Source organism: Aedes albopictus, chromosome 3 (genome assembly GCF_035046485.1).
Source record: "Aedes albopictus strain Foshan chromosome 3, AalbF5, whole genome shotgun sequence".
NCBI classification, from domain to species: domain Eukaryota; kingdom Metazoa; phylum Arthropoda; class Insecta; order Diptera; family Culicidae; genus Aedes; species Aedes albopictus.
This window is the reverse complement of record NC_085138.1, coordinates 22,223,654-22,239,845: the sequence shown is the minus strand read 5'-3', so window position 1 is coordinate 22,239,845 and position 16,192 is coordinate 22,223,654. Positions and strand designations below refer to the sequence as shown.

General features: G+C 40.5%; 2 protein-coding genes across 4 annotated transcripts in view; both read right to left on the bottom strand.

The window, feature by feature from the left end:
• The window catches only part of LOC109427301 (fibrous sheath CABYR-binding protein), a 39,364-nt gene extending 29,444 nt beyond the window's left edge, over positions 1-9,920 (bottom strand). Inside the window, exon 1 of one of the 3 annotated variants that reach the window (XM_029865035.2) lies at positions 9,778-9,920. In XM_029865035.2, the coding sequence (XP_029720895.2) occupies positions 9,778-9,822 (45 nt within the window). In that variant the 5' untranslated portion in view covers positions 9,823-9,920. Of the gene's footprint in view, positions 1-414; positions 776-9,777 lie in introns of those variants that run through there. The other 2 variants (XM_019702819.3, XM_019702818.3) reach the window with 2 other exon arrangements.
• Positions 9,921-10,039: 119 nt separating this feature from the next.
• On the bottom strand, positions 10,040-11,779 carry LOC109427300 (cleavage stimulation factor subunit 1). The gene is made up of 3 exons (XM_062858800.1): positions 11,686-11,779; positions 11,409-11,529; positions 10,040-11,346 (listed from the first exon to the last, which is right to left on the bottom strand). The coding sequence occupies exons 2-3, from the start codon at positions 11,483-11,485 to the stop codon at positions 10,140-10,142; spliced, it is 1,284 nt and encodes a 427-aa protein (XP_062714784.1). The 5' UTR covers positions 11,486-11,529; positions 11,686-11,779; the 3' UTR covers positions 10,040-10,139.
• Positions 11,780-16,192: the final 4,413 nt, after the last annotated feature.

Sequence of the window (16,192 nt, the reverse complement as noted above, 5' to 3'; positions counted from 1 at the left end):
GCACTCACACTTCCCCATGACCTGCACCAACACACGCACACACACCCAAAATCGAACGTCTTTCCCAAGGCAAGAGGGAAAAAATGGAAGCAAAAACTAGCGCTACCGCTGGCCCATTCTGGGGGCATACCAGAAGCCCGCAGTAAGCTTTCCACGAATCACTGGCAATCTGGCAAGCACTTCCATCCGTTACGGCGCAATATTTCCTGTACGTTCGTGAACATCCACGCCGAATCGGAACCGTAACGCCGCAAACACGCACACTCCCCGGATCTCTTCCGGGGAAAGCAAAGCGCAAAAAGTAGCTATCCTCCACGGCGTTTTTCAGCATCTCCCGCCCGTCGGAATGCCAAGCGCTCCGACGATGACGGGCACTAAAATCCAATCTTCCCGATCCGAGCTGGGCCTACTTACCGGTGTTTTCACCTCCGCTTCCGCCGGGGCGGGTGCAGCTGCCGCTGCTGCCTCCGTAGTGGTGTTCGAATCCGACATCCTCCCGCAGTAAAAATTAATCCTTCTGTGGCGCTTTCACTATTTCGAGATTTCCGTGCTTCTGGTTATTCCGGATCCGCGCTTTGCACACCAGGGTCAAAATAACATGAAAAACGTATCGCGAACGCGCTCTTTGCAGTGGCTACTTTCGGTCCAAAATCGCGCACACACCGTTTCGGTTCGTTCGTCGTACAGTTTCTTCACTTTCTGCTTGTTCTGGTCGCGGCTTTGCTGCGGGAAAAGCAAACTCACGGCTAGAAATTTTCGTGCCGTTTCCCTCTCGCACAGGTCGACGGTGTTTCCGTTTCACTCGTTTTCAACGAAGGATTAGCTACTCACTCCACTGCAGGTAAACCGAGCTAGAGAGGGAGAGGGATTGGCAAACACACGAGCGCGGTGAAATTCAACCAAACTTGACGAACAAAATGGATGCTCGCCGCAAAGCGACGCGGCCGATTTTTGAAGTTTTGAAAGCTACGCGTCAAAGTGTTACGCTTGTGTGACGCTTCAACACAAAACGGGGTGAGAAATTAGACTGATCCGTTATGCCTGGTTTTATTGCAGACTACATCCCAAATTGGACTATCACACTTTTTTTGATACGCCTAAGAAGTGTGATAAAAGTGCACATTTGCCTCGGATCGTCTCGACGTCTTCAGTGCACTTATTCCTCTATTTACAAGGAATAAGTGCACCGAAGACCTCAACTCGATCCGACGTGGTCCTACGCTGCAATCACACTTTGAAGGTCTGTGCACACTATTGTGTCAGTCCAATTTGGGGTGCAGTCAGCAATATTTTTCCCAGATTTCTTTGGCTTGACCAAAAATACGTCGAAATCGTGTGTAAGGATTTAAGCTTCAAAGCTTTCATTTAACATATTGTTAGTTTTCATAGAATTCTTGTTTATTTGTAATTTGTTATTTATAATTTAATTGAAAACAATAACCTGCTAGTATATACTTTATATGAGGTCAGCATTATTTATTGAAAAATAATTTTCCTTAGGAAAAACCCGATTTAATCCACCTATGGTGAACAGAACCCTTCTTACACTTATTAAAAATATTAGGGGTACTCACTAAACAGATTAAATTGCTGCGTAAGCCATGATTTTCTGCTTATTTGAAATGTTTCATGATTTTGCGAATGAAATAATCAAAGATTGCCTTGGTGATTGCGATGTTCAATCAGTTTAATCAGTTTATGCAGTTAAGTGAATCCCCCTATTGTTGTATTATTCGTATTTAACAAATTTATTTTGTGTGACTGACCAAAAGTACTAGAAAATATTGTGGATTTGGCATCTAGTGGATTGGTTTCCAAAATAGCATCATGGACCATGGACTAAACTACCAGAAATGCCAGACACCTTCTAGAATCTTGTGTGAAATTTTTAAAAAAATAGCTTACATATTCTCGATTATTGTATCTTTTGATAACTGCCAAAAGATCTTGAATCGATTAACAAATGGATAAGAAAATCAGCGAGATACACTTTGTCTAATATCTCTTAAATAATCAGTTGAATAAATTAACTCCGAAGTACTTGGTATTCATCGTTATGGTGTAAAAAGGACAACAATGATATATCTAATATGTTAATCAGTTTTGGAATTAGCTAGTAATTTTGGCTGTCCAGTTCTTGCATTTTTCCCACAATATATAAATTCAAAGCTTTCATTTAACATATTAGGGGTACTCACTAAACAGATTAAATTGCTGCGTAAGCCATTATTTTCTGCTTATTTGAAAAGTTTCATGATTTTGCGTATGAAATAATCAAAGATTGCCTTGGTGATCGCGACAGTTTACGCTGTTAAGTGAATCCCCCTATTGTTAGTTTTCATAGAATTACTGTTTATTTATAATTTGTTATTTATAAATAATTCTATTGAAAACAATAACCTGCTAGTATACACTTTATATGAGGTCAGCTTTATTTATTGAACAATAATTTCCCATAGACTGGTCAAAAGCTCATGCAAGATAACAAGCGAATATAATAATAAAAACCTAAATTATCCACCTGTGGTGAACAGAACCCTTCTTACACTTATCAAAATTATTGTTGAATTATTCGTGTGTATGATTGTGATTTTTGGTCATTCTAGAAAATATTGTAGATTTGGCATCAAGTTGATTGCGTTCCATAATAGAATCATCGACCATGGGCTCAACTACCAGAAATGCCAGACAGAATCTCCTAGAATCTTGTATGGAATGTTTAAACATTAGCTTACATATTCTGGAATATTGTATCTCTTGTTAACTGCCAATCAAGTAATACATGTATAACAAAATCATCGAGATACACTTTGTTTTATATTCTTTATCAGTTGAATAAATTGGATCCAAAGTGCTTGGGACCCATGGTTATGGCACAGAGAAACAGACGTCACACTCCGCTCGCTTCCCATCGATCACCTTTTAAACGGTTGATTCAAATTTTCGGTAATAGGTCGATTGATCACTCGCTGTTCTGGCGTCGTTTCAGCTTCTGTTTGACGTTTGCTCACTACTGCCACCTAGTGTTTGCCCGGCGAAGCACAGTACGTTTAGCATTGGGCGGTTATGTTTTGATGACGATGTTTTTCAATGAAACTTCAAGCATAATTTTTCAAATCGACGTATCTAACTTTTTCACTGATCTGAGTAAATTCATGGTCAATGTTGACGACCATTTCACTAAAATAGTTTTTTTATAGAAAGACTTTCCATAAGTTTTTTATGCTTAACATCACCAGGGATTAGCACGCACTAGGTAAGAAACGAAACCTACTCATTCCATATTATTTTCACAATGAATTTTGACAAAAATACACATACACCGGGTTGGGTAGAGATACGTCATGCCAGATACGTCGCTTTTGTATGGTGCCAGTTTGGTGTATCTGTTACTTTTGATTTTGGCTAGATACGTCGTTTGGTTTTCTCATATATCAAAACGGTGTATCTATCAGTAAAGTTGTAAACATCAAAATAGTTAGATACGTCGTTTCGAATAATATGCTTAGTTAAACAAATTAAGCAATATATCATCGAACAGTGATGTGGCTTCTTCAATTTGCTTTATGAATCATGCATGCAGCAGTTAACCCGGATTTGTTTACATTCTCGAGTTACGTCGGATTGAAAAGTTATGCTTGACTTGTTCTAAGAGTTACATCTGTTTCTATATATGGTTATGAATCGAAACCAAGCGTCATTGATACAATTCTTAAGGTATAAAACGGATAAAAATAGCCGGGGCCCGTGGCGTAATGGTCACACGTTCACTTCATAAGAGGATAGTCATGTCAAGGACTGTGGTATTTATTATAGATAGTAGAGTATATAGATAGTAGAGTAAACATAGACCGTGTTGATGAATCCATTGTATCCAAACGAACTGTCAAAATCTGTATCCAAACGAGCATGACGTCACGATTTTGACAACATCAATGGAGCGCATGACGTCATATTCAACCGTCGAACTCTTGAAAATTACTACTTACACGCTTAAAACATTTTCGTCAGCGGTGTCCGCGGATCTATGTCTACTCTACTATCTATATACTCTACTATCTATAGTAGAGTAGACATAGATCCGCGGACACCGCTGACTAAAATGTTTTAAGCGTGTAAGTAGTAATTTTCAAGAGTTCGACGGTTGAATATGACGTCATGCGCTCCATTGATGTTGTCAAAATCGTGACGTCATGCTCGTTTGGATACAGATTTTGACAGTTCGTTTGGATACAATCGATTCATCAACACGGATCTATGTTTACTCTACTATCTATAGTATTTATATATTGTTGTATAATCTTCAATTGGACCTGGAGCCATTTGCATTATCATTTGAAGCTTATGTAAGACAGCAAGCAAATCGATATACATATCTAAATATGTATATAAATTAATTTCTGTCTGTCTGTCTGTCTGTCTGACTCTTATGGATTCGGAAACTACTGAACCGATCGGAATGAAACTTTGTATGTGGATGCTGCTGGGGCCGGGGAAGGTTCTTAGCTTGTATTACTCCAAAGGATTCTATAACATTCCCCAGAAAACCATTCCCCAGAAAACCAATCCCCAGAATTCCATTCCCCAGAAAACCATTTCCCAGAAACCCATTCCCCAGAATGTACCATTCCCCAGAAATCCATTCCCCAGAATGTACTATTTCCCAGAATTCCATTCCCCAGAAAAAAATAAAACTATTGCTTTAATTCTGAATGGTTTATATTAATAGCTAAAAATTAAATATTTATTCGTAAAAAATCACCGGAAGAAACATCCTGCCAAAAATTCTTATTTGACAAGAAAAACTTCGGAAATAAGCATGATTTGCCTTTACAATTTAGGCTATTGGTATAATTATTGGCATCGCAACTGCTTACTTTTTCAACATACATTTTTCCTTCTTTTCTGCATAGGCTGTTCTTTCGAATTGTACTTTTCAGTAAATTATCGGCATCAAAACTTCTTACATTTTCTACGTAGTTTTTTTCCTTCTTTTCTGCATAGGCTATTCTTTCAAGTTACACTATTCAGGTAATTATCGGCACCACAAGCACAGGTGTTTAGAAATTTAGAAAAAAAATATGAAATAAATATAACAGCAATTTTAACACCGGTGGAGGCTGTAATGTCCATAATTTCCCAAAAATTTAAATTCAAAAGAACAGCCTATGCAAAAAAGAAGGGAGAATCTATGTTAAAAAAGTAGGCAGTTGCAATGCCGATAATTTCTTGAAAAGTGCAACTGGAAAGAACAGCCTATGCAAAAGAAGGGAAAATTTTTGATAAACATATAAGCAGTTGTAATGCCAACAATGTTAATAAACGGCGCAGTATCATAACGTCCGAGGCCATAAAGTCCCAGGACTTTATGGCGCATTTTTCCGGGGCATAACGTCCGAACTTGCAGATACGCCACGAAGTCCAAGGAAAGAAGGCACATAGGATATTATGACGCATCCAAACTTTTGGACGCTATTTCGCAAAAAAAACGCGACTTAATGTCCAGGACTGTATGGCCTCGGACGTTGTGACCCGGCCCCGACTCAAACATTTTTTTTAACGAAGAAGGAAACACTCTGATAATTGCCATCGTACATCGATTTAACGGTTTATTTGAAAATTTGAGAGTTGACCAACTGCCAATTCGCGGCGCTCGCATAGTTTTTGTTTGAGTTTGGCGTTTGCTCACTACTGCCACCTAGTTGATGATTGGCCAAATTCAGTCCTTTTAGAATTAAGCGAATCTATTTCCGAGACTAAAATCGAAGACGACTAATAACAAGACAGACAGCTCCCACCCTGTTTCAGGCGACATGGTTGAAACGCCCTCAACGATTCACAGGAACATTAAAATATGATTGCGTGCGTGGATATGCAAATACGTACACGAAAATGGTAGCATCGCATGCACACTCATTCATAATGTTGTTCCCTGAAGTCGTTCGTGGCGCTAGTGTGCTTGTAGCTCCCAAGGTATATGTAGCAAGAGGGTAGATGTTTGTCTTGTTATTAGCCGTCTTCGCTAAAATTTAAATCGAAAAATGTTCGAAGGGTTACGTCTGTTTGTCTGTGGTGACATTGTTTTCCTTGCGGCATTCAAAAACCCAACACTGTTCCTTTTTTTAAACAAGCTTTTTTTTTTAGAATTTAGGCAATTGGTACAATTAGGGGGATTAGGGGCATAATGGACACCCGGGGCGAAATGGACACCTCTGTTTTTGCCGAAACCGTTGACTTTTATGTAAAACTTTTAATGCATAAGTGTAAAGGAACAAGTCACTGTTCTATTTTTTAATAGTACCATTTATAATCCTTCCAAATAACCAAAATATCATTGAAATTGAAGTATATTTTTCATATGATGGATTTCTTATAATTTCGAAACAGCAGCAAATAAGGTATTACGAGCGTTTGAGTATGTCCACTATAAAAACAAGTGTATTGTTAGATTATCTACATGTATACGCGGATTTAGCAATGGATGAAGTATTATATTTATGATCAGAACTTACTCAAAACAGCAATTTCAATGTTTTAATCGTTTCGGGGCGAAATGAACACTGGCAATTATGAATGGATGTACGCGCGTTGCATACTGTTGGGCGTTTTAGAGAGTTTGAAAAAAATCAATCCAATATTTTTAGCCTAAAACTTATTTAATTAACTTTGATGTTATGTAAACTCGTCTAAGATGGAGTATTATATCTGTGGTATTGATCTCCGTTGGCAAATTACTTAACTGGTCGATATTCTCAAAGATACAGCATAAAATATGCAGGGGTGTCCATTATGCCCCGATGGGTGTCCATTTCGCCCCGTACCTTTCTTGTCAGCCCTAAAAAACACACGGTTTTCAATTCATTATTTCTTCACAATAATGACATTCTACCAACTGTAAATGATTGAAATACGTAGGAAACAAGTTAAAGTTGTAAGCCAACTGATAATATGTTAAGTTTTTGTCTGTTATACAGGCCTAACATACTCATTTGCTTAGGGTGTCCATTATGCCCCTAATCCCCCTATTGGAATTATAACTGCTTTCATTTTCAACATAGACTTTTCTTTCTTTGCTGCATATGCTGTTCTTTCGAATTGCACTTTTCAGGAAATTATCGGCATCACAACTGCTTACTTTTTCAACATAGATTTTCCCTTCTTTTTTACATAGGCTGTTCTTTCGAGTTACAATGTTTAGGCTAGTTACAATCGGCACCACAAGCACAGGTGTTTAGAAATTTGAAAAAAATATATAATAAATATAACAGCAATCTAACACCGGTGGTTGTAATAATGCCCATAATTTCCTGAAAAGTGCAATTCGAAAGAACAGCCTATGTAGAAAAGAAGGGAGAATCTATGTTGAAAATGCAAGCAGTTATAATTTAAAAAAAATACTAATTGCCTTAATTTTAAGAAGAATATTGTTTAAAAAGAAGGAACATTGTTGGGTTTTTGAATGCCAAAAGGAAAACAATGATACTTTTTCCCTTCTTCATTAAAAATATTTAGAATTGTTGGCATTAAAACTGCTTATATGTTCACTTTTTCTATTCCATTCCATAGTATTGGAATAATGATGAAAGCCCTTCTCATACCGCATGAATGAAGAGCCTTTGAAGCGAATAATTAGGAACAGCCATTGGGATGGATCCCTCCAACCGTTTGCAAAGAAAAACGTGGTCAGTTGAGTCTTTAGTATCTTGTACACTGAACAACATCAGAAGAATATGCGTTTTCTCTGTAAATTTTGCACATCACTTTTAAAACGTTATTCATCGTAAAACAAGTGCACAATTTTCACAAATCTGTCAAAAACAAAACATTTTATAGCAACGCAACGCAACTAACAGTTTGTAAACTTTCAACATAGGTTTAAAGATCAACATGCAACTGTGTACAATGGTAATTAAACGTTTGAACCATTGTAGAATATTTTTATGGATATGCATGTATGTATACATTTTTACCTTAATTTGTTACATATACCGTACAAGAAATAGATATTTGCTCGTAATAACACTATAATGTTAAAATCCTTGCCTATAATACTTATGACACACATGTGATACAAGAATCACTGTACAATTACGCTTGAAATGAGTGCCATACTGAAAATTCTCTTAGTTCAAGTCAGTCTTGTTAGAATTTTCTTGACACTGCGTACCGTTGTACAGGAATCATACTCGTATCACATGTCTGTCCGGGGTATAACATATCATTATGATCAACATTTTACTGTTTGTGTATCGAATTAAACTTTTTAGCAGAGCATATTAAGCTTTTCTGGGGAATGGTACATTCTGGGGAATGGATTTCTGGGGAATGGTGCATTCTGGGGAATGGATTTCTGGGGAATGGATTTCTGGGAAATGGTACATTCTGGGGAATGGTACATTCTGGGAAATGGTTTTCTGGGGAATGGAATTCTGGGGATTGGTATTCTGGGGAATGGTTTTCTGGGGAATGTTATAGAATCCTCTAAAGTACTCCCCGAAAGATATCTCGGTTACAAAATGTCCAATCGGAATGAAACTCAAAAGCGTTCTTCTAGGATGCAGTAGCTTTCGTTTGGGGCCTTAAGAACCCGAATCGGTTGATAGATGGCTGAGAAATTTATGGTGATACACTTTGTCAAAAATAGTGCTAGGGAGTAGTACAACTTAATTATTTTAGACTAAAATAATTAAGTTGTACTACTCCCTAGCACTCTTTGAAAGATATCTCGGTAACCGAACGTCCAATCAAAATAAAATTCAATAGCGTTCTACTAGGATGTAGTAGCTTTCATTTGCTTCCAAGAGAACTCAAATCGGTCAACAGAGGGCTGAGAACCGTGACATTTTTTGTAACATACATACACACACACACACACACACACACACACACACACACACACACACACACACACACACACACACACACACACACACACACACACACACACACACACACACACACACACACACACACACACACACACACACGGTAAACTACCGAAACTACACACGCACATACAGACATTTGCTCAATTCGTCGAGCTGAGTTTGTTGGTATATGTGACTCGGCCCTGCAGGCCTCGGATTGAAAGTCGGTTTTCCAAGTGGTATTTATATCCTTCTTATGGGTGTAAGAAGGGTAAAAAAGGAATTTATTGAAATACTCTTCGAAAGATATCTCAGTTACAACATGTCCAATCGAAATAAAATTTCAGGGCCTTCTACAAGGATACTGGAGCTTTCGTTTGGTGCTAAGAGAACCCAAATCGGTTGACAGACGGCTGAGATATTTATTATGATACACTTGGTCAAAAATCTCTCAAAAAGTTAACCTGTATTACTCCCAAGTACTCTTTGAAAGATATCTCGGTAACCAAATGTGCAATCCTAGTAAAATTGTATAGGGTTCTACTAGGATGTTGTAGCTTTCATTTGGTGGCAGGAGAACCGAAATCGGTTGACAGACGGCTAAGATATTTATTATCATGCACTTGGTCAAAAATCTCAAAAAGTTTAGTTGTATAAATCCCAAATACTCTTCGAAAGATATCTCTGTAACCAAATGTCCAATCGAAATAAAATTTCTGGGCGATCTACTAGGATATTGTAGCTTTTATTTGCTGCCAAGAGAACTCAAATCGGTTGACAGACGGCGAGCGGTATTTATACCCTTCTTATGAGTGTAAGAAGGGTAAAAATACAACCAAACACACGGATTAAATAAATGCATATGATAAATTATCTTTCAACGATAGAGCCAATTACGATTATCACTGACCTCTGGAGAGCGCCAAAAAATGACCCGGTAGCTCCGCAACAGCATGCCAATCACTTAACTTGTACACCAGTCAACTTGCTACTGAACTAAACTTTCGCAACCGAAACACTGCTTGCTCTTCGCAGCAGATATTCTAAACAATGATGATTACTTACTTTACGAAAAGTTGTTTTTCTGCTCCAAACACACTCGACCTCCAAAACAACGAACGGTCACGGTTGCGCACCCAAGGAACGAGGAGGTGATATCAAGTTACCACCCATTTTAGTCAACATTACAATCTAGGGCTTTATTTCAAATGGTTGTTAAATGCTACATCAAAATCATGAAATGTGACACCGCCTTCCTCGTCTCCCATCAATCTAGTGCGAATTGGACCGTCTTACCCAGAAGCGCGCACGGTAATCGTCAGAGCACGTCAGGAACGCCGGGTGCGTGGGCGAGTGGACAATAAAACGCACGGCTCCGTTGTGTCCCAGGGACATCAGATGGCATCGGGATGCGTTCCGGGAGTTCCACGAACAAAGCGACGTGGTCACTTCGTCCGGGAAGAGGACGTAGTCCTCGGTGTGATTGAAGACGGCCTGGGTCTGATGTTCCTGTTTGCCGGTCGTTCCGGCTCCGGTGTACGCGATGAGACACCGGCTAGTGCTCAGCTCCCACAGTTTGACCAGGGAATCTTCCCCGGAGGAGAGAAGGTACTTACCGTTCCGGGTGAACACGACTGAGCAGATTTCGGATCCGTCGTGGGCTTGGGCGAAGGTGTTGATGCAGCGGCCACTGACACCGTCCCATAGCTTGATCGAGCCGTCCATGCTCCCGGTGGCGTAGACCTTGGCATTCGGAGCGTATCGAACGCAGGTAATCGATTCCGTGTGCTGTTGGGAAGGAATCGCGCTGACGAAGCATTGACCGGTTTGGACGTCGTACACTCGCAAAACGTGGTGATCGGTTCCTACGGCCATGTAATCTCCGGTGGGATGGAATGCCAAGCAACGAACCGGAACGCAATCCCCCAACACCCGATAAGCTTTTTTCACCGATGCCTTTGAGATGTCGAACAGCTTTACGGTGTGATCCCGAGAAGCGGAAGCCAAGATCTGATCCTTCGGATGGAACTCCAGATAGGACACCTCGTCCGTATGGTCATACAAAGTCCTGATAACCGGGTGGCCCTGCTGTTCCCGACCCGGTTCCATCTCGTCCGGCGCTGACTTGGCCAGCATCCTGTCCACATCCAAGATCTTAATACTGGCATCGACACTGCCGGTGGCCACCAGCTGCCCATCGTAGCTGAAGCATCCCGCCCGACAGGCGGCCTTGTGCGACGTCACATAAGCCGTCTCGTAGGAAGCCGGCTCCGGTGCCAGAGCGCTGCTTTCGATCTCAAACTCCAGGTCCAGGCCAGAGGTGACCTCGTCAAAAACGTTCGTCGGTTTGTTCGAGTCAATTTGGCACGCCTGACGGAAGATGTTCAGCAGCCGATCGCTCGGTGGGCAGGGCGGATCGGCACGGACCAGCCCGGTCAGCTCGACCGCCACCTGGTGATGACCGTCGTAGAAAAGTTGACTGCAAAGGAGGTAAAGAATGGGGTGAATCTTTCGTATTTATTTTTAACTGAAGGCTCTTACCTGATCATCATTCGGTACAGCAGCTCACGGCATTTGACCACATTTTTGGGGTCCACGAAATCCGTATCGTTCAGCATTCTGAGTGTTCCTGGGCCGGATTAATTTACGGGTTTTCACGGATAGAGGCTTGCATCAAAAACATAACCTCATGGAATTCTCATACGATTTGTAAACATTGCCCTCAAATTTTTTTTGAGGGCAAGGACGGCTTTATGGACCGACGCCGAAGGAAAGAAAGAGAAGGAGACAGTGATGACGTCAGCGTGCAAGCGCTCATTGAAAAAGCTTGATGTAAATAAACACGACGCACCGGCAGCAGCACCGCACAAAATCTGTTTCGCGTTCTGTCAAATGCAGACAGGGTCGGATCGCGATTTTTCGGGTGCACTCAAAGAAATACCCCATTTGGTATAATGCTAGTTGGCATAAGAGAGTATTTACCGCCAGGTGACAAAACTGAAAGTCACGACGAACTTTTTGAATTTTGAGCAACTTTTTTCTCATTTCGTTCAAATTCCTGCATAATAATTTGCAAGAAAATAGATTTCCTCATATCTTTTCTAAGTTCTAATCTACCTGTCGCTATTCGTCTCTAACGGTTTGTAAGCTCTCACGATATTTTCAACGTGAACGCTCTTCAATTTAATGAGGGGAAAATTGAAAACTCAAAAAAAAATCGTAACCAAAGCAGAAATCAGATTCAGAAACAACATTGAACTGGACAGTTTAAAATAAAAAATGAACCCCGTTGGATTGCAGAGATGCTGTTCGAACCAGTGGTAAAAGTAAAAATTAAAATTAATACTGTAATAATTGTCCGATTCTCAATGAAACGCGTTATTTCAGTACACGGTAGCCATAACAATAATCTTTATTCTTAGTTATAGATAATACAGTTTCACATAGACTGGCGGACTCGGACCTACTAGCTAGCTGATAATGCCCTGTGGTTATGACAGTGCTGAATAGATGTGTGCTGAATTGTAAGATATTATTACACGCTTCTTCTTTTTATAAATTTGTTTTTAACAATTGTTAGTAGTTGGGGAGTCGTACTCTCGCGACTAACTCGAGGTTAATGATGTATAGGGATGAGGGAAAAGGTTGGATTGAGACATTCATTCAAATCGTCCATTCACCATACAACTGGGGTGGTCTGACAACACGACCACTTCGTGTACGAGATTGTACAGACCGTTGTATGTCCTGACACTCATTATCACTAACATACTCATTTTCTTCATCTGTATGAGACCCTTCTGAAGCCGTATCATAGAATGACGCATTCAAGGTAGGTTCCTGCCTTTCTTCTAATACCGGTGTTTGTTCATTGTTCTCGGTAGCTAACATGTTTTCACGTGGATTAACTGGCTTGACATTAGAAGAATTGGTGTCAGTCGCTCTTGATAGACTTTCTTCGAACAACAAATCACTTGCGTTGATGACATTATTATTTGTTTTCGAAATGAAACGACGATTTCTTCGGAAATGATTGTTAAAGTTATCAAGAATAATGTAGGATCTCGCGTTCACCTTCCTAACAATCTTTTTTTTTTTTTTTTTTTATCTGTATTAACGAGATTTTTAGCCCTAGGCTAGTTCATCTCGGGACCCACGCTTTACTTCCCTTCCGAAGGAAGAACTCACTTTTTGCGAGTTTGTCGGGAGTGGGATTCGATCCCAGGTCCTCGGTGTGATAGTCAAGTGTTCTAACCCTCACACCAGGTCCGCTCCACCTTAACAATCTTTCCATAGTGCCATTCTTTCCCATTTTTCTTGAACATCACTCTTTCACCCTCATTCAGGACTGGCAGTGGCTTTGCATGCTGATCATAGTATTTCTTTTGGGTGTTTCGCTTCTTTTCAATTTGCTTGTTCACTTCAGACTTGTCAACTTGACCGCTATGCAAAAGCTGTGAGTCCACAGGGAGCTTTGTTTTCAGCAAGCGACCGAAGAAAATTTCAGCAGGGGACATCTTCATACTAGCAATAGGAGTATTATTATACTCTAACAGTCGGTACTGAAACATGGATACCTCCCCTACTTCCAAACAACGCTTAAGAATGTTTTTCGCGATAGCCACACCTTTTTCAGCCAAACCGTTGCTTTGAGGATATCGTGGGCTCGAGAACACAAAACGGAAGTTACATTCATCTGCATATCTATCACACACCTCAGAATTGAACGGAACATTATCACATCGAATCTCTGTAGGGTAACCATAGCGACCGAAGATGTTATCAAAGCTCTTTATTACCTGAGTAGCTGACTTATCCCTCAACATTTCAGCACAAAGCAGACCAGAATAAGCATCAATCAATGCAAGATAACTTTCACCACCATACTCAAAAATATCCACCGAAACCTTATGGAAAGGGTATTCAGCTTTTCCATCCTGGACCAGGGGTTCTTTCTGATTATTTCGCTTAAAAACCTCACACGTTGAACAGTCTTTGACTGTTTCGATGATATCCTGTGTCATACCTGGCCAATACACATGAATCCGAGCACGGGCAAGTGTTTTTTCTATTCCCATATGTGGAGCGTGCAACCACTTACATCGCCCGTTGAAGCTCTGTTGGAATCACCAAACGGTGATCTTTGAAAAGAAGGTTTTCTTCAAAGTGAAGTTCATCCTTCACCTTGTAGAATCGCTGAGATAGATCATCGAGTTTATGATAGGACGGCCAACCTTCTTGAACGTATTTACAAATTCGACTGTATCGCTCATCATTTTGGAGGGCCTCGACACACGTTTTGTAATTTTCTTCTGACATACAAACGCGTTTGGTAATGGAATGAATCAACCCAGACAAGTTCAAATCATCTTCGACGGGATCATTGAGAGGAGCTCTAGAAAGGCAATCAGCGACCAACATCTCCTTTCCAGGAGTAAAAACAATCGATAAACCAGGATACTTTAGCAGAAACATGAACATACGTTGCAACCGAGCTGTAACACTGTCTATGTCGCGATTGATCAGGGTAGCAAGGGGCTTATGATCAGATTGAACCTGGAAGTCGCGCCCATAAAGGAAATAGTGAAAGCGCTCACACGCAAACACTATGGCCAGAAGCTCCTTTTCTATCTGTGCCCACTTCTTCTCACTTTTAGTCAGACAACGAGATGCGTAGGCAACCGGTTTTCCTTCTTGCAATAAGACGCTTCCAATTCCATCTTTGGAACTATCCGTTTGAATGACTACTGGCTTCGCAGGATCGTAGATTGTCAGTACTGGAGACGTTGAAATGACTTGCAATAAACCTCTGAGTTCCTCATCGTGAGCTGCGGTCCACTGCCAAACTGCTTCCTTTCTAGTTATCTCACGCATCAAAGCAGTCCTTTTTGATAGATTCGGAATGAATCTAGCCAAATACTTGAACAACCCTAGTAGCCTCATTACCTCGGTTTTGTTGGTGGGTGTCTGAGTGTCTGTGATTGCTCGAATGTATTTGTTATCAGGGCGAATAGTACCATCCGAAATAATATGTCCCATCAGCCTAATCTCTGAACACCGATATTGAATTTTGTTATCATTGAACCGAATGTTATACTTTGATGCTCTTTCCATCACTAATCGAAGAGTCCTATCGTGCTCCTCAAAATCCTTCCCAGAAATTGTAAGATCGTCGAAATAAACCTCAACCCCAGGAATGTCCCCAAATATCTGCACCATTTTCTTCTGAAACATTTCTGGCGCGCTATTAATACCAAACGGCACCCTGTTCCATTTGTATCGACCAAAAGGTGTCATAAAAGTGGTCAAGTCTGAGCTCTGGCGGTCCAACTCCATTTGCCAGAAGCCATTTCTTAGGTCAAGTACAGTAAACACCTTCTTATTCGTCAAATTACTCATGATATCTTCAATCTTTGGAATCAAGAAATGTTCCCTCTTAATACACGCATTGAGCGGCTTGGGGTCCAAGCAAATCCTCAGCGAACCATTAGGCTTCTCTACGATTTGAATATTCTCAATTTAGTTGAAAATCGGAGTTTTCGACTAGCGAAGTTGGATTTTCCTCCAAATGCAAACGTCGGACCTAACTTCGGAAGTGGTGCGCTGTATAGTAAACCTGGTCCGCTATACAGCGCACCACTTCCGAAGTTAGATCCGACGCACGGATTTGGAGAAAAATCCAATTTCGCTAGTCGAAAATTCCGTGATTCAACTGCACGGACAATATTATTGACCCAATCAGTTGGGTAATCAACGGAAGAAATTACTCCTTGAGCAACCATTTCATTCAACTGATCTCTTAACCGATCCTGCAAACTCAGAGGAATCCTCTTTTTGTAATGCAATGATGGAACCGAACCTTCCTTCAAAATTATTGAACATGTTCCCGGACACTTGCCAAGACCTTCGAAAAGTTCTTTGAATGTAGCAACATACGTGTTGACATCAGACGGCAAATTGTTAGCTGCGTACACTGAATAGGTTCGCTTAAGAAGACCAAGGGTAACACAAGACTCCAATCCCAACAACGGCTCAAACTCATTATCGACGACCACGAACGAAATCACATGCTTTTCACCACTATCCTTATCTACGCATATAAGAGACACCTGCCCATGGACCTTGATTTCATTGGAGCTGTAATCCAAAACACGATACTGCTTGAGTTTCGACAATAGGCTCCTAAAGTCCTATCGGGATTCTTGTTTTAAACCACAATATATGGTTCAAGAGTACATATTTACTCATTTTTTGACGTTTTTATAGACCGTAGTTGAAAATATATATTTTTTTCTTTTTTAGCCTTTTGTCTCGTCCCTAGCTTA

Bases quoted from the DNA above. Each gene is read 5' to 3' on its own strand.
- LOC109427300 (XM_062858800.1), bottom strand. From the start codon at position 11,485: ATGCTGAACGATACGGATTTCGTGGACCCCAAAAATGTGGTCAAATGC. The intron at 11,347-11,408 runs GTAAGAGCCTTC...CCTCCTTTGCAG, and splicing joins CTGTACCGAATGATGATCAG to TCAACTTTTCTACGACGGTC.